This window comes from Lichenostomus cassidix, unplaced genomic scaffold (genome assembly GCF_008360975.1).
Source record: "Lichenostomus cassidix isolate B80296 unplaced genomic scaffold, HeHo_3.0 HiC_scaffold_43, whole genome shotgun sequence".
In the NCBI taxonomy this organism is placed as follows: domain Eukaryota; kingdom Metazoa; phylum Chordata; class Aves; order Passeriformes; family Meliphagidae; genus Lichenostomus; species Lichenostomus cassidix.
The window spans coordinates 3568464-3585775 of NW_028147635.1; the positions used below are offsets into that span (position 1 = coordinate 3568464).

A 17312-nucleotide genomic window follows, 5' to 3' on the forward strand; every position below is an offset into this window, starting at 1 on the left:
CTTCCCACATTCCACACACTCATAGGGCTTCTCCCCTGTGTGGATCCTCTTGTGACAGATCAGGTGGGAGCTCTGGCTGAAGCTCTTCCCACATTCCCCACACTCATAGGGCTTCTCCCCAGTGTGGATCCGATGGTGGACCATAAGCTTGGAGATCGTTCTGAAGCTCTTCCCACATTCCCCACACTCGTAAGGCTTCTCAGTCTGATGAAGTTTCTCAGGAATCTCCAGCTCTGAACTCTGGCTGAAGCTCTTGCCAACTTCCTGGCAGAGGGTGGATCTTTGCCCTTCAGAGCACCCTGGGCTGGGTTTGCAGCTCCTCCTTGTGCAGCATCTCTGGGGCTTTTCCTCCCGGTTGGATTCCAGGATCATGGAGCTGCTCAAAATGGCCTCTTCCATGAGGTTCTGCTGCAATGATTTCTCCTCCCTGGTCTCTGCCTTCAGCTCATTGCCTGGGGCAGAAAGGACAAGGAGAGGATTTGGGATTCACCTCTGTGCCAGAGGGAAGGGGAAGAACATTCCCCAGTCCATCCCCAGCAGAACAGAGTCAGCAGCAGGGTTGTCCTGCAGCCAGGGGTGATGCTGGGCTGGGAGATGGAGGAGAAGAGAGCAGGAAAGAGGCAGTGACTTCCTCCTCACCTGCCTGGCTGTCCCTGGGCATCTTCCTCTTCCTCACAGCCTTCTCCTCCATCCAGCCAAGTTCTGGGAATGGGAAATCCTGGTTTAGGGGAAAACAAGTGTGACTTATTTTACCTTGTGTTTGAAGGTCACCCTTTCCGATTGCATCTCTAGAAGTCATTGGGCATCTGAGGTCCATAAAATCCTCCAGATCACAACAATTCAGCACCAAAAAAACACTCCTAGCAGTTCCCCATCTCTGGTCTGTCCACTTTGGGGTTCTGGGCCTCCCCGCTGTCAGGGCTGCAGGGGTCCCATGTATGCTGGGAGTCCCCACTCTCCAGCATCCCCACTCTCCCCAGACTGCCGGGGGTCCCAGGAATCCCAGGGGTTCCCCCTCGCCAAATTCCCCATTCTGGGGGTCTCCTCTCGCTGGAGTCCTGCTTAGGGAAGCCTGGGGTTCTGGGGGTCCCAGGGATCCTCTCTCCCCTCTCTCTCTTTCCAGGCTGCCAGGGCTCTTGGTGGTCCCCCCTCTGGGGATCCCCATTTGTCAGAGACTGAAATAGTTCATGCCTCAAACATTGATATAAAGTTTTGCTCATTAGAACAAAAACTGTATAAAGAAGCTACAATCAAAGAAGCCTACCTGAAGATACCTGACTGGGACTTTGGACTGAAAGTCAAACTGCTGAGATTAGATAAAGGGAAACCTATTGTTCAGTCATCTCAGGCTGAGGGAAAGGAATGCATCCACAAAGGCCAAAGCCACCAGCTGCTCTGAGAATCATCCCTGGCTGAGTTTGGAGTGAGGGCAGAGCACAGCTCACAGAAGCCAGGTTTCTGTGAGCACAGCTCACCTCCAGCCGAGGTGGAGGAGGTTGGGGGTGCATGGTGTAACCTCTGGTCAGAGGCAATAAACACACATCCTCCGTTACACAAACTGTCCAGCTGTGGAACCCCCAACCCCACAAGCCACATCCACGGGACTTTCATGTGAGAGGCAGCTGAGGGGGAGTCACAATCCATCAAAGACCCCCAAATGCTAGGCCTTGCACCACAGGAGTGCACGTGATGCAAGCAGAGTCTGCTGCTAGAGACTGCCCCCTGCCCCGGGGGGACATGCCTGGACATTGCCACCTGGCCTGAGTCCATATTAACCCATGGCATTCTGTGCTTTCGGGGGACCATCACCACCGAGAAGAGCAGCTGGAGAGGATCAATGCAACATTGTTGGGATCCAGGATGGTGATATTTTCTTTATTCTGTCTCTGTCACCCTCTTTCTGTCCCCCTCCCACCTCTCTTCCTACTTCTCCTTTTCTCTCTTCACTCTCTCTCATATTTACTATCAAATAAAACTCATACTATTGACTGGCATATGGTCTCATTTGCACCTTAATTCAGGCAGAGCTATTTCCAAAGAACCTTAATATTTGGATCACAACACCAGGTCTACCCGTTAAAGTGAATGGGGAGTTTAGGGCATCAGGTCTACCCAGTATAAACCAGTAAATACCAGTTTCAATCAGGAAAAACACCTGGGTGGATGACACCCCCTGCCAGTAGAACCAGTAGAAACCAGTATAGACCAGTTCAAACAAGTATAAACCAGTATGAACCACTATAGCCACAGCAAATCCCAGTTCCCTCCCAGTATAAACCAGTAAGCCTCCCAGGGACTTCCCAGTCCATTCCCATTGCTCCCAGTGCACACCAGTAACTGCCCAGTAAGATCCCAGTTCCAGGGATTTTAGTTACTGGGAATTGGTTTGTGGATACTGGGAAGGAACTGGGATGTACTGGGAAGTTATTCATTGGCATTGGGAGGATACTGGGAATGGACTGGGATGTACTGGGAGGGACTGGGAAATTACTAGGCAGTTACTGGCTGGCACTGGGAGGAACTGGGAAGTTATGGTGGGCACTGGGGGAGAACGGGGATGGGATTGGAATAAACTGGGATGGACTGGGAAGTTCCTGGGCAGTTACTGGTGGGCACTGGGAGCCACTGGGAGGAACTGGGAGGGTGCTGGGGGATACTGGGAGCACTGGGATGTTACTTGGAGACACTGGGAGGGACTGGTGGCAACTGGGATGTACTGGGAAATGGTTTGCGGGCACTGGAAGGGACTGGGAGAGGACTGGGATGACACTGGGATATACTGGGAGGTTACTGGGAAGGCACTGGTGGCAACTGGGATGGACTGGGAAGGGGTTTGAGGGCACTGGGAGGGACTGGGATGGACTCGGAAGTTACTGGTGGGCACTGGGGGTTCACTGGGAACCACTGGGAGGGAACTGGGATGGACTGGGAGCACTGGGGTGAACTGAGAAGGGATTTGTGAGGACTGGGAGGAACTTGGATGCACTGGGAGGGAACTGGGATAAACTGGGAGGGGGTTAGGATAAACTGGGAGCACTGGGAAGTTACTGGGCAGTTACTGGTGGGCACTGAGAAGGACTGGGATAAACTGGGAGAGATTGTGAGGGACTGGGAGGGGATTGGGACAAACTGGGATAAACTGGGAGAGACTGGGAAAGAACTGGGAACTTACTGGGCAGTTACTGATCGGCACTGGGAGCTACTGTGAGTGGACTGGGATGTACTGGGAGGGAACTGGGATGTGACTGGGAGGGGATTGGGATAAACTGGGAGTACTGGGAAGTTAGTGGGCAGTTACTAGTTGGCACTGGGAGGCATTGGGATGAACTGGGATGTACTGGGAGGAGATTGAGAGGGACTGGGATAAACTGGGAGGGACTGGGATGGACTGGAAGGGAACTGGGAAGTTACTGGGCAGTTACTGGTGGGCACTGGGAGCAGACTGGGAGGTTACTGGGAGCACTGGGATGTGAGTGGGAGGGCACTGGTCGCAACTGGGATGTACTGGGAAGGGGTTTGAGAGCACTGGGAGGGACTGGGAAGTTACTGGGAGGGACTGGGAAGTTACTGTGAATGGGGAATTTAGGGCATCAGGTCTACCCAGTATAAACCAGTAAATCCCAGTTTAAATCAGGAAAAGCACCTGGGTGGGTGGCACCCACTGCTGTGCAGGGAAATCCCAGTTTAAACCAGTAGAAACCAGTATAGACCAGTTCAAACCAGTATAAACCAGTATGAACCACTATAGCCACAGCAAATCCCAGTTCCCTCCCAGTATAAACCAGTAAGCCTCCCACAGACTTCCCAGTCCATCCCAGTAACTCCCAGTATGGCCCAGTGACCCTCCCAGTTCAAACCAGTAACTCCCAGTCCCTCCCAGTACCAAACCAGTTCCCCCCCAGTATAAACCAGTAACCCCAAGTCCCCATTTTTCTTTTCCCTCCCTTTAAACCTCATTAACTCCCTCCCAGTCTCTCCCAGTTTGCCCCAGTCCATCCCAGTATGTCCCAGTATATCCCAGTACCCCCAGTAAGGTGCCCATGGCCTCCCAGTAGTGCCTCAGTTTCTCCTCGCGCTGTCAGCACCGTGCAGCATCAGGGGGGCTGAGCTTGAGCTGGCTGTGCTGGGAGAGGAACTGGGATGGACTGGGAGCACTGGGAGGGACTGGGAGGACACTGGGATGGACTGGGAGAGACTGGGATGGAACTGGGATCTTACTGGGCAGTTACTGGTGTGCACTGGGAGCAATGGGAGTGGACTGGGAGGTTACTGGGATGGACTGGGAGGAACTGGGAATTGGTCTGTGGATACTGGGAAGGAACTGGGGTATACTGGGAAGTTACTGGTTGGCACTGGGAGGATACTGGGAATGGACTGGGATGTACTGGGAAATTACTAGGCAGTTACTGGCTGGCACTGGGAGGGACTGGGAAGTTACTGGTGGGCACTGGGGGAGAACTGGGATGGGATTGGAATAAACTGGGATGGACTGGGAAGTTCCTGGGCAGTTACTGGTGGCTACTGAGAAGGACTGGGATAAACTGGGAGAGATTGTGAGGGACTGGGAGGGGATTGGGACAAACTGGGAGAGACTGGGAAAGAACTGGGAACTTACTGGGCAGTTACTGATCGGCACTGGGAGCTACTGTGAGTGGACTGGGATGTACTGGGAGGGAACTGGGATGTGACTGGGAGGGGATTGGGATAAACTGGGAGTACTGGGAAGTTACTGGGCAGTTACTGGTGGGCACTGGGAGGCATTGGGACGAACTGTACTTGGAGGAGATTGAGAGGGACTAGGAAGGAACTGGGAGGGGACTGGGATAAACTGGGAGGGACTGGGATGGACTGGAAGGGAACTGGGAGAGGATTGGGAGAGGACTGGGATAAATTGGGAAGTTACTGGGCAGTTACTGGTGGGCACTGGGAGCTACTGGGAGTAGACTGGGAGGTTACTGGGAGCACTGGGATGTGACTGGGAGGGCACTGGTGGCAACTGGGATGTACTGGGAAATGGTTTGTGGGAACTGGGAGGGACTGGGAGGGGATTGGGATAAACTGGGAGGGACTGGGAAGTTACTGGTGTGCACTGTGATGGACTGGGAAGGTCTGGGAGGTTACTGGGATGTGACTGGGAAGGACTGGGAATTGGTTTGTGGGCATTGGGGGTACTGGGAAGGAACTGGGATGTACTGGGAAATTACTGGTCAGCACTGGGGGATATTGGGAAGGACTCAGAGGTTACTGGGATGGACTGGGAGGGACTGGGCAGTTACTGGTGGGCACTGGGAGCTACTGGGAGTGGACTGGGATGTACTGGGATACACTAGGAGGGACTGGGAAGTTACTGGGAGGTGACAGATGATACTGGGATATACTGTGAGGTTACTGGAAGGGCACTGGGATATACTGGGAAGTTACTGGGAGGGTATTGGTAGCAACTGGGATGTACTGGGAAGAGGTTTGGGGGCACTGGGATGGACTGGGAAGTTACTGGGAGGGCACTAGGGGCTTACTGGGAGCACTGGGAACACTGGGAGGTCACTGGGATGCACCGGGAGGTAGCTGGGAGGTAACTGGGAGGTAACTGGGATGCACTGGGAGGTCACTGGGATGCACTGGGAGCTCACTGGGATGCACTGGGATGCACTGGGAGGTGGGGGGGATGTCCCAGGCCCGGCCTGTTCCATTCCCGCCGATGGGGGGGAGCAGCCATTCCCTCACCATTTCCTCTGCCGGGCGCGGGGCGATCCGGGACCTGCGGGCGGCATGGCGGCTCAGGGCGATCCCGGCCCCTCCCAGGGCTCTCCCGGGGCTCTCCCGGCCCATCCCGGTCCCGCTGCGATCCCCCCGCCCCTCCCAATCCCGGGACTCACCGGAGCGGCGGCGGCTGAGGGCGGCGCGGGGAATGCCGGGAATGGCGCCGCCGCTGTGCTTTACGGCGGTGTGGCGGGAGGGGTTGCGACGCGGCGGCGCCGCGCTTTACGGCGGTGTGGCGGGCTCTGTCAGCGGGGTGTTCGGGAAGGGAAAACATCTGGAAAACATCTGGAAAACACCTGGAAACGCCCGGAAAAAGCGGATTTCGACCGATTTCGACAAATCCAAGGGATGGAGACGAAACACCAGAGGATCCACGGGGCCATTCCCGAGGGAATTTGGAATTTTTCTTGTGGAAATTTGGGGTTTTCTCCTGCAAATTTGTTTTTTTCTCCTGGAAATTCGTTTTTTTCTCCTGGAAATTTGGTTTCCTTTGAAATTTTCTTGTTTCTCCCGGGAATTTTTGGCTGTTCCATTTAAACTAATGGAACTAAATTTTTGACAATAATTTGAACTAATTTTAACTAATAACTTTAACTAATTGTAACTATTTTTTGGACAATGCCATTTAAACTAATGCAACTCGAATTCATACAATAAAATACAGTATAACACAATACAAGTTTAAATTCATACCATTTAAAACTAATACAAGTAAAGACAAATGAATGCAACCTGAATTATTTAAATTCATACAATTTAAAGTTATTGCAATTAAATAATATTTAATGCCACTTAAATTTAAACTAACACAAGTTAAATGTATACAGTTAAATACAATTGAATCCCAAATCCTGGGAAATCATGGGATGGCCAAATAATGGGAAATCATGGCAAATCATGGATTGAACAAATCATGGGAAATTACAGATTGGTCAAATTGTGGGAAATCATGGGAAATCATGGATTGGCCAAATCATGGGAAATCAAGAACTGACCAAATCCTGGGAAATCATGGATTGGCCAAATCATGGGAAATCATGGATTGCCAGGCTTCTGGCAACAGGTCAGGGTAGCAGCACCCCAAGACTCGGTCCCTTGGTGGGCCAATATTTGGCCAATTAGTCTAATATGATTTAAAATACCATTTATTAGAGGCAGAAAATAACGAACATACAAACCTAGAACAGATTGACATACACACACAAAAAAAGGCATAATTGCAGAACTGTAACAGCTAAAATGCAATTATGGGGTAAATGCTTGCAAAAACTATAAAAATAGCTAAAATGCAAGTTAAGAAAGATACCTATAAGCTAGGCAGAATAATACAATTTAGGAAACCAATGATCTTACCAAAATCTCAAACCTTGACACCTTGAAAGAAAACCAGAAGGAAAAAACCCCCAAAGATCACTCACAATTTTCCACAGGGACACAACAGTTCAGAGCCTGCAATATTTCTTTCTCTTGAGGAAGAAAATGCTTCTGAGAACTGGCATGGGTGAGTTTACAGAATTATATATATATATATCTGCTCATTAACCAAGTATTAATACCATTATGATCTATGTATCTACTCACTGCTAAAACAGGTATTTACCTTTCCACATTCAGAATAATCCAGACAAGGCCACATCTGGCCATGTATGGGGCTGAAGGATCCAAAACAACTCCCTTGGTTCCTCCTTGAGGAACCTTGAGGTTTTTCTCCTTGAGGTTTTTTACCCCTCCTCTCTCTAGGGGAGAAAACCAAGAGGAGAGTGACAGATGTCCCCACACTACAAGTTCTGTCAGGTTGGTCATTCAGCACCATCACAGCCAGGCTGCTCTCACAGTGCACTCGGAAGCCTCGTGGCCAGCAAAGGTGGAGGCACTGCAGCATTTCCCAGGTACAGCCGTGGCTCTGCAGGGCTTTGCTGGGACAGCTTCCCCCAGCTGATGTGCAGGTCTGGATGAGGGGAAAGGATTTGGGTATCTGGTGATGTCTTCCTTCATCACTAGAGGCAACCTCATGTAGTAATGATGAGGTGCATTGCTTAGCTTATCCATTTCTGATTGTTTTTTAATTTTTGGATTATAGTAAATGACATTATTATCTCAGCTGGTTTCTGCATCTGTGTCTCCTGCCCACCATCAAATAAAACACACAGCCAGGTGAGCACAACACCTGAGAGTCTTCCCACCTTTTCTTTTGAAAGAGGAGAAAATCGCGGATGTGCACAAAAAGAAACAACCCTTCTCACACCTCCCTCCTGGGGTTCCCTGCAGCATGACCCAGGCAGGGGCTGCTGCTCCTGTCTGAAACCTCCCCTGCTGCCTCTCTGCCAGCCCATCTCTGGGAGAACCCTCCCGATGGCCACCTCCTCAAACAAAATTGCCACTTTCCAACTTCCTCTTCTGCAGGCAGGTGAGAAAAGTATCCACTCCCAGCTCCTTGCTCCTAGAGGAAAACAAATGTTTTCAGCAGCAAAAACCCTGAAATATCAACCTCCTTCCTTAACCTGGACACTGGGAGCTCACACAAAGAGCCCTTTTGTCCAAGGATATCCACAGAAGACCCTGAGGATGGAGCAGTTTGAAACACAACTCCTTCCAAGTTTAAACCTTCCTTGATCAAATGAATGCACACAAACCTACCCCAAATGGAAAGTGGGGCAGAAAGAGAAACTCCTCTCTCACAACAGCAAACTCTGGGCTTCCTTCTGTTCCAGCTGGAGAGGGAAGGCCATGGGATACTCCTGAGTTTGGGAAGGAATCCTGGGAAATGGCCTGATTTGGGAGGGCAGCAGAGGGAAGTTCACCAAAGAGAAGGAAAAGATTCTCCGGAAGCAAAACATTTTGGCAATATTTGGGAAGGAAAGTAAAAAATTTTTGAAGCATCTGAAAAAGTTCCCAGATGGAAATTTCTGCCCTCACAGAACAATCCCTCAGTCTCCTTGGTCTCTCAGGAAGCTCATGAATGAACCTGCAAGGCTTGGATATACATCCCTGGTGTCTCTCTGCCAGAGCAAAACAGCTGCCCAACAAGACTTCAAGTGAGCACAGGACAAACCTTCCCCCTCCACCTCCCAACACCAATTCAGAGGAGTCTCTTTCCATCGCAAGATCTACTCTGTGAGCAGTCTGCATTGACTAGACTTGGCTGCAGGAGGGGTTTTCACTGTTACTCTCTCCACATGGGGGAAGAGAGGAAGACAAGAAATGATTCCTGAGGAAAGAAAAAGGCACAGCCTCTTGTGGAGACACCAGCGTGAGCTGACTCCAACTGGAAGCCATTCATCCCTTGGCTAAAGCAACATCCATCCTAGGGGCAGCAGTTCAGCTTTGATGAGCATGCTGACAAAATCGCTGCCCCTTGCTCACAGGCAGGGATGAGGAGAAAGAACCAGCCAGCTGGCTGGGAAAGAGGTAAAAAGAATGTTTTCAAGTGTCTCCTCTTCATCCTATCAGCAAGCAAGACAGAGCAATGTCCTTTCCTTCTGTCACCACAGGTGACCCGGGGATGAGATGCAGCACGGGGAGAGAGGTCGCCACTGCTGCCAGCGGCCTCGCAAGGGGCTTTGCCCACCCCGCCGAGCCCGGCCAGCGCCCCGGGAGCGAAACGGCCGCGCTGTGTCCGCGCTGTGCCCGCGCTGTGCCTCTCTGGCTCGTGTCGCTCGTCGCTCGTCCCCGCCAAGTCCTGCCCGCGCCGCGGCCGTTGCGCTGAGGCGTTGTTGCCCCAGTCGGTGAGCGGCGCCGCCATGCAGCAGCCCCCTCTGCCCTCGGGGCTCAGCGCCCGCACCTTCCCCGCCAAGCTGTGGCACCTGGTGAACAGCCCCCGCGTCCGCTCCGTGCGCTGGGACAGCCTGGCCCGGGGGCTGCTCGTCGAGCGCTCGCTCTTCGAGCGGGAGCTGCTCAGCCCGGCCGGCGCCCGCGGGCTGGGCGGCGAGGGGGCGGCGGCGGCCCCGGGCACCTTCAAAGCCACGCACTTCAGCAGCTTCGTGCGACAGCTCCACCTGTACGGCTTCCACAAGGTGGCGAGCGAGGGCGGCAGCTGGCTCCACTTCAGGAATCCAATCTTTCGCCGCGACCGCCCCGACCTCCTGCTCCGCATCGAGCGCCGGAGCAAGGCCAGCCGAGGAGGTGCGCCAAGGAGGTGCAGCAAGGAGGTGCGCAGCCGCCAGCGCAGCCGCTTGCAGCAGCTCCGCGGGGCCGGTAAGCCGGGCTGGCAGCGAGGGTGGCGCGGGCTTTGGCCGTGGGCACTGCCCGTGCTGGGGCTGCTCAGCGCAGCTGCCCCGGCTGGCCCAGGGGCTGTCTGTGCTTGGGCAAGGCAGCCGTGCCGTGCCGTGCCGTGCCGTGCCGTGCCGTGCCGTGCCGTGCCGTGCCCCCCGGGCTGCCGGGGGCTGCGGGACAGTCCCGCCGGGGCTGCGCTCACAGCAGCCTGGCTCGCTCGGCCTGCAGCTGGCCCAGCCCCGCGCCGTGGCTGCCGCTGCTCCTTGCCCGGCCACGGGCACGCTTGGGGAGCTCTCCGTGAGTGCGTGTGAGTGCCGAGGGCTCGATGGTGGCCAGGCCCAGCTGCAGGGAGCCTCCTGTCCCTTTGGAGCAGAGGAGGAAAGACCTGGCAGTTGGGATTCTGGCAGTTGCCTCCGGCCGAGGAACTGCCAGGGGAAAGTTTTCCCAGGCGGTTAAACGAATAGGCGAGAGCTAAACAGACAAGGAACTGGTTGCTGCAACGCCACAGAACATGTGGGGATGTTTTTCTTCCTCGCCCTACTTGGGAGGATCTGAGCTTTTCTCCTTTCTGATAGAAGTACAGTTGTTACCAAGGGAAATGTAGGCAAGGAGCAATAGTGACCCAATCTTCCCTTTGCTTTCTTCTTCTCTCATTGCTACTTAGCTCCCTCATGCCAGGACCACAGTGCTGCCTCACCTGAGGATGCAGAGCTGCCTCCAGGCCCTTCCAGGCGACGACATGCAGGTGCTGAAGACTCTGAGGCTTCCCCAGCACCTGCCAAGAAAGTGTTTTGCACCTGCAGACATCAGGGGGAGTCATGGGAGGAATCACTCAGACGCAAATTCCAGCTGAAGCGTCTCAGCATTCCACTGGTCCGCATGGACCTAAAACACCATCCTGAGTTAATGGTTCGCCTGGTTCGCATTGACCATCTGAGCGTTTCCAGGGCCCTTCCAGAGAGCAGCAGCTGCACATCTTCAGAGCAGCACCTGCCAGCCTACAGCCCATCAGGTAGGGAAAGAACTTCTACCCTTCATTTTCTAACAGCTCCTGGCCGGAGACCATTTGGAGTATTTTTTGGCAGTGCTCTGTCATGGGTAGATGTCAAGTGAGAATCAGGTAGAAAAGTGTCAAGTTGACTAGGAAAAGGAACCTTGAATGCAAAAGAATTCTCGGTCTGCTTTTCCTGACATTTCTTCTGATTTGGTTTGTCTCCTGGGCATTTTCCAGACAGCCTTTCTGCTGAGGTGCAAGTGTAAGGCAAAAAATCTTGGCTGAAAGGTGGTCAGTGTTAGGTGAGCTCCCCTCTGTCTTTGAATGAAGCCAAACTGGGATGGTGATAGAATATCACAGATTTTTAAGACTGTGTGTTGTGCCCTTCAGGCCATGCCATTTCAAGGAGCTCTGTGTGTTTGCAGAACAGTTGCACCTGCAGAATATGGCCTGAGCCACAAGGTTGCTTTTTAGCATAAAAATCACAGTTGACTTTCAGTGTTTGCCTGAAGATCTGGTCTTGTCCAGGGTGAATCCACTCTGTGGATGAGATGGGAATCTCTTGTGTTGGGATGAGAAACTCAAGCAGCCAACTCCAAAAGCTAATGGGCGTGTAGGAAAGGTTGTGATTATGAAGTTTTTGTGTCCCTTTGGAGCAGAGGGGAAATGACCTGGTTGTTGGGTTTCTTGACTGTCCCTGCCAAGGAACTGCCAGGGGACAGTTTTGCCAGATGGTTAAACGAATAGGTGAGACCTAAATAGACAAACAGGGAGTTGGTTGTTGCAAAGCCCCAGAACATGTGGAGATTTTTTTCTTCCTCACCGTACTTGGGAGGATCTGAGTTTTGCTCTTTGCTGAGAAAAGTACAGTTGTTGCCAAGGGAAATGTAGGCAAGGAGCAATAGTGACCCAATCTTCTGTTTCTCCCTTTCTTCTTCTCTCATTGCTACTCAGCTCCCTCATGCCAAGACCTCAGTGCTGCCTCACCTGAGGATTCAGAGCTGCCTCCAGGCCCTTCCAGCACAAGTGCAGCTGATCAAGACTCTGAGGCTTCCCCAGAGCCTCCCAAGAAAGTGTTTGCCACCTCTGGAGTTCTTGGGGAATCATTGGAGGAACCAGTAGCAGGCAAATTTAAATGCCAGCATGAGCTCATCATCGCACCAATTCCCATAGACCATCTGAGCTCTTCCAGGGCCCTTCCAGAGAGCAGCAGCTGCACATTTTCAGAGCAGCACCTGCCAAGCTACAGACCATCAGGTAGGGAAAGAACTTCTACCCTTGATTTTCCAACAGCTCCTGGCAAGATACCATTTGAAGTATTTTTCTGCAGTGCTCTGTCATGGGTAGATGTCAAGTGAGAATCAGACAGAAATTGTCGAGTTGACCAGGAAGGGGGACCTTGAGAACAAAAACAATCTCTGTCTGGTTTTCCTGTCCTTCCTCCAGATTTGGAGGATTTTCTGGGGGTTTTCCAAACAGTCTCTGTGTAGGGGAGAAAGACTGAGGCAAAAAATATTTGCCCTCAACTGCTCAGTGTCTGTTGAGCTCCCCTGTTTTCTTGAATGAAGCCAAACTAGGACGCTGATAGGATAGTGCAGAGTTTCAAGATTGTCTCTCCTGCAAAGAAGTTGATTACATTTCAGTGAGCTCTGTGTGTCAGCAGAAGAGTTGCAACTGCAGAATACAGCCACAGCCACAAGGTTGCTTTTCTGCAATACAATCCCAGTTTAATTTTAGCCTGCATGTCTGCAGATCTGGGCTCTTCCAAGGGAGATCCACTTTCTTTGTTCAGCAAAACTCAAAAGCAGCCAATTCCACAAGCTGATGGGGAGATGGAAAAGGCTGTGTTTACAAAGCCTTAGTGTGTGTGTGTGTGTAGATCAGTTTTACAGTCCATACTTTACCAGACATACCCATCAATGAGAATAAATACTTTTTACGAGGAAGAAATCAGTCTTCCAATCCCCTGCGAAGTTGGAATACATTTCTGGCATTGAGTTTGCTGTGTGCTTCCTGTGGTGTTTGATCCAAGGCAGCAGTAGAGCTCTGTGTGCCAAGCTCTGTTCTGGAGCCTGACCCAAGTGTTTGGATTCTTGCAGCCACAGTGGGCAGTTCAGCCTCCGATGCTCCGACTGGCAGTGCTGGTTGTGCAGCATGGACAGCCTCCAGCTGGCCATGGAATGAGCCTGGGGAAGAGGAATTGCCACCACTGACTCTGGACCTGGTGCTTGAGACGCTGGAGGAGATGATTTCCCGCTCCCCACCTGAAAGGTCTCCCTTTGCTCAGGTAACTGCATTGGAAAGGGAGGAAAAGGGCTGGACTGAGAGCTTTTGAAAGTTGTTGCATGGCTGAGAAGGAAAGGCTTCTTGAATTGAGCTGTGAATGGACAGGGAAGGATTTGCTTGGTAAAGCAAGATTTGCAAAGGAAGAGGGAAGGAAAAGGGGGCTCATCCTTAGTGAGGACGAGAGGTGTTGGCCAAGTTTGGGTGCTCCTCTCTCCTTTTCCTGGGAAGAATCCCTAGTGCAGGGGCATCATTCCTGGTGATGCTTTGTAGGTTCTAACAAGCTTAGCTTGATGTGAAACAGGAGAAGAGTGTTTGGAGAATTGCCCCTGAAGGCAAAGTGTCCCGCCCAGGGACGGGCATGTGAGAGGAGCCTCTGTTAGAGCACCAGCTGTGGGCTCTGCCTCCTTTTGGTTGGAAGGCCAAGGCAGAGCAAGGGCTGGGCTGCAGCTGCTGCTGCTGTGTGAGCCCTGCTGTGTGTGTAGGCACTGCCAGAGCCGTGTGAGGGGATGTGCTGCAGCTGCAGCTTTCTGGTCCTCTCTGTAGCCTCCAGTCGAGTTTCTATCTGGGAAATCCTCAGCTGGGCAAACTGCCCAGTCTTGCTCTCCATGTTCCAGAGCTTTGTCATGTTCCTCTTGGACGTCTCTGTGGGAAGAGATGTGTGTGTTCCCATCCAGTCCTGGCAAAGCTGCAGCCTGGATGAGGCTGTTGTGCTCAGGGCTGTGGAGGGAGGAGCACATCCCTGTGCCAGGAGCTGGCAGGACTCCTTCCTTAGTGCCCACGTCATGTGTTCAGTGTCACCCCACGTTCAACCTTGTCAGCTTTGGCAGCTTCTGGACTGGGTTTGAGAAGTCTATCTTCTCCACTGCCTTTGGGTGCCAGACCTCCTTGTTAGGAGCAAGAGATGAAAGTGAGTGAGCCTTGGAGCCTTTAGGGAGCAGATGTGTTACTTCTGAGGCCCTGTGAGTTGTGAATTGGAGGGAAGGACAATGTTGGTGCTGCACATGAAATGGTTAAGGACTCCTTGAAGCCCAGGGGCTTCTTCTGTGTTGAAGTGCAGTTCAATCAGGGACCATTAGTCCTTGTGTTTGACAGATTCCCTCTTTGACTTAGGAATCCACTTTCTCTTAACTCTTGCCTCTTCCCAGACTTGCCTGAAGTGTTCAGTGTCTCTATAGGCACGGGCGATTTTGCATATTATTACACAGCTTTGCCAGAGGATTCCTCCATTTCATATAACATGCAGACCCATTGCCTTCTCTAGATTTACTGTTGAGGAGAGGCATATTCAAGGCAGGAAATGGGATTTTTTGGAATTGTCCATATTGTATAGCCAAGTGTGATGACCTTTTGTCTTCTGTAAACTCACCCAAGCCAGTTCTCGGAAGCATTTTCTTCCTCAAGAGAAAGAAATATTGCAGGCCCTGAACTACTCTGTCCCTGCAGAAAACAGTGAGTGATCTTTGGGTTTTCTTTCTTTCTGGTTTTCTTTTAAGGGGAACACTGGTGTCACCCCTGAGTCTTCAGGAGGGGAGCCTGAGAACATGGCTGCAGCAGAGAGAGCTTTGCCTGGCACCGTGAGCCATGGGAACAGTTCCCTGGAGCCCGAGGAGCTTGGTAAGGAGAGAGCCCACATTGGTTGAGAGAGGTCTGAGATGGCTGCTGTGAGCCTGCCTGTGGCAGGAAGGGAGATCAGAGGAGTTGAGTTCTTGTCTGCAGGCTTGGTGCTTCCTGGTGCCTTGAGTTCCAACAGGGCACTGGCACAGCCTCCCCGGTGGAGCCCTGCCCTCCACGCTTCTCTGGCCGCACTGACCCTGAGTCCTGTGGTGTGGCAAGAGAGCAGTGAATAAAGCTGACCTTCTGGCACTTGTGTCACCAAGCTGAGTGTCCCAGTTTCCAGCTGAAGTCTGTGGATAGGTTTGCTGCAGGGTGGCAGTGCTCTGGAGGCAATGCTGAGTGACTCTTGAAGTAACTGTGTAAAACGCCACAAAAAGCCAGAGTAGAAGGCTGAGCTTTGTGTCTGAAAGCATTAAATCAGTGTAGTACAGGTCTGGTGACAGCTGTAGTGAGACACATTAAAAATACAAATGGTAGAACCTCTGAGGCCAAACAAATCACAGAACAAAAATGCAGTAGCTAAAGTCAAAATTTAATTTCCTCAGATTAGCGAGAACTAATAGGAGAGAGAGCACTTTGGATCTGCATTCTCGAGCAAAGCTGGTGCAGCCTGCAGGCCTCGTAGGGAGCTCTTTCCCTGCCAGCTCTTCATCCCAGAGCTGCTGGTCGAGTTGGAGGAGCTGTTGCTCACTGCAGAGGGCACTTTTTAGATGCCAGGGACCAGTGCTGGTTTGTAACTCAGCTCACATCACCCTTCAGCTTCAGCCATTTCAGTGAGGACTGAGGTGTCTCTGTGAGCACAGAGAAAGACCAAGGCTGGGTTCTTTGTGTGAGCTGGGACTGTGTGTGTTTCAAGCTCTCCTGGGTGCCATTTTCACTGCGGGTGCTACAACTTTATTGGGATACTCCAAAACTTGCGAAGTTCTGAAAACTTGGAAGGATCCCTCTTGTGTAAAGAGGAGGCCTCAAATTCCCACATGAGAGTCTGCCTTTCGGGCAATCTTTTACAATCTTTGACAGAACTACAATTCCTTCCAAAGGGAAACATGCCTGAAGGCCAGATATTGACTCAGTGTTCTCTTTGTTTCCCAGACATCCATCTGATCTACCTCGCCAGGAGGGCTGCCCTGCGTGGGACACGGAGACCAAGGGAGAGCCAGTGAAGATCAGACAGGTGGGATCCCTCTGTATATATTATGTTTCTAGATTTTTACAGTTACATTTTTATACCTATGTAGATTTATTTCTGGAATTATAAAGTTGTGTTTATATGTGCTTATAGTTAAAAATCTGTATAGTTTGATTTAGATCCATTTACATAAATATAGTTATAGCTGTGATTGAATTTATATATCTGTAGTTAGATTTATAGATTTTCATAGATACATTTATATGTAATTAGAGTAAGTTTTATATGCATATAGTTAAATTAAGGAATGTATATAGTTGGAGTTTTATTAATATTTAGGTACATGAATTAATATTTGTGTAGGCATAGGCTTACTTTTAACCTCTTTCCCTGCTCTGCTTTCTTTTTCATCTTTTGCTTTCCCCCCGTGTCCCCTCTGTCCCCTCTTCCCGTGCTGGGTCTGAGCTGGCGGCAGGCCCGGGCGGAGCAGCAGTTCCAGGTGTCCCCAGGTGTCCCTAGAGCAGTGAGAGCAGCTGGTGTCCCCTGAGGAGCTGCTGAAGGACGGTGAGACTGAGGGGCTGAGGGGGCTGAGGAGAGGTGACACTGAAGGGACAGTGAGCTTGAGGTGGTGGTGGGGCTGAGGGGACTGTGGGGCTGAGGGGTGTGGGGGAGGAAAGGGGAATGGTGGAGCTGTGGGTTCAGGGTGAGCTGCAGGGGATGGTGGGGGCTGAGGGGACAGGGAAGTGGCACAGACTGAGGCGGGTGGCAGGTCTAAGGCGACTTGATGTGTCAGAATGGACTGTGGGGGTCTGAAGGAACTGGGGGGGCTGTGGGTTTGCTGAGGGGATGGCAGGGCTGAGGAGATGGAGGGAGCCAGCAGGGAGCACAGAGGGGTCCAGGACTGTGGCTCTGCCAGGCCTTGGAACCAATTCCTGTGTGTACAATTTTGCCACAGCTTCCCTAAATGCCTCAAGAACATCGGAGAGTGACGAGAGCCATCAGGGAGAAGCTGAAGGGCACCAGCAAGAGCAGTGAACAGGGAGCTGCTGCTGATGCCCCCTGAGAGCTTGGGTGAGGCCACAGGGCCAGTGAGGCAGGCTGGGGCTGAGGCTCAGCCTGCTTTTTCTTTCTCACCCTGCTGGGGAGGCTCTGAGATTTTCTCTTCCCTCACACAAGTGCAGCTGCTGCCCAGGGAAATGTCCCGATATTGACTCAGTGTTCCCTTTGCTTCCCAGATGTTCATCTGCTATCCCTGTCTAGGAGGGGTGCGCTGCACGGGAGGAAGAGACAGAGGGAGAACGTGTGGAGATTGGGCAT

General features: G+C 51.9%; 2 protein-coding genes and 1 long non-coding RNA gene across 3 annotated transcripts in view; 1 reads left to right on the forward strand and 2 right to left on the reverse strand.

Annotated features, from left to right (window-relative positions):
- Nucleotides 1-17312, reverse strand: part of LOC146421195 (uncharacterized) — a 31140-nt gene that overhangs the window by 2637 nt on the left and 11191 nt on the right. The window contains exon 4 of the mRNA XM_085047576.1: nt 8-198. Within this exon, the coding sequence (XP_084903702.1) occupies nt 8-198 (191 nt within the window). The remainder of the gene's footprint in view (nt 1-7; nt 199-17312) is intronic.
- On the reverse strand, nt 4030-5913 carry LOC146421196 (uncharacterized). The gene is made up of 3 exons (XR_014848806.1): nt 5877-5913; nt 5725-5758; nt 4030-4123 (listed from the first exon to the last, which is right to left on the reverse strand). It is a non-coding gene; the product is annotated as an uncharacterized LOC146421196 (long non-coding RNA).
- LOC146421197 (uncharacterized) lies at nt 9455-16038 on the forward strand. The gene is made up of 6 exons (XM_085047681.1): nt 9455-9954; nt 10637-10984; nt 11921-12223; nt 13066-13253; nt 14746-14866; nt 15959-16038. Exons 1-6 carry the CDS (start codon nt 9501-9503, stop codon nt 16027-16029), a joined length of 1485 nt encoding a protein of 494 aa, XP_084903807.1. The 5' UTR covers nt 9455-9500; the 3' UTR covers nt 16030-16038.

Bases quoted from the DNA above. Each gene is read 5' to 3' on its own strand.
- LOC146421197 (XM_085047681.1), top strand. From the start codon at position 9,501: ATGCAGCAGCCCCCTCTGCCCTCGGGGCTCAGCGCCCGCACCTTCCCC. The intron at 10,985-11,920 runs GTAGGGAAAGAA...ATTGCTACTCAG, and splicing joins GCCAGCCTACAGCCCATCAG to CTCCCTCATGCCAAGACCTC. The intron at 14,867-15,958 runs GTAAGGAGAGAG...TTTGTTTCCCAG, and splicing joins CCTGGAGCCCGAGGAGCTTG to ACATCCATCTGATCTACCTC.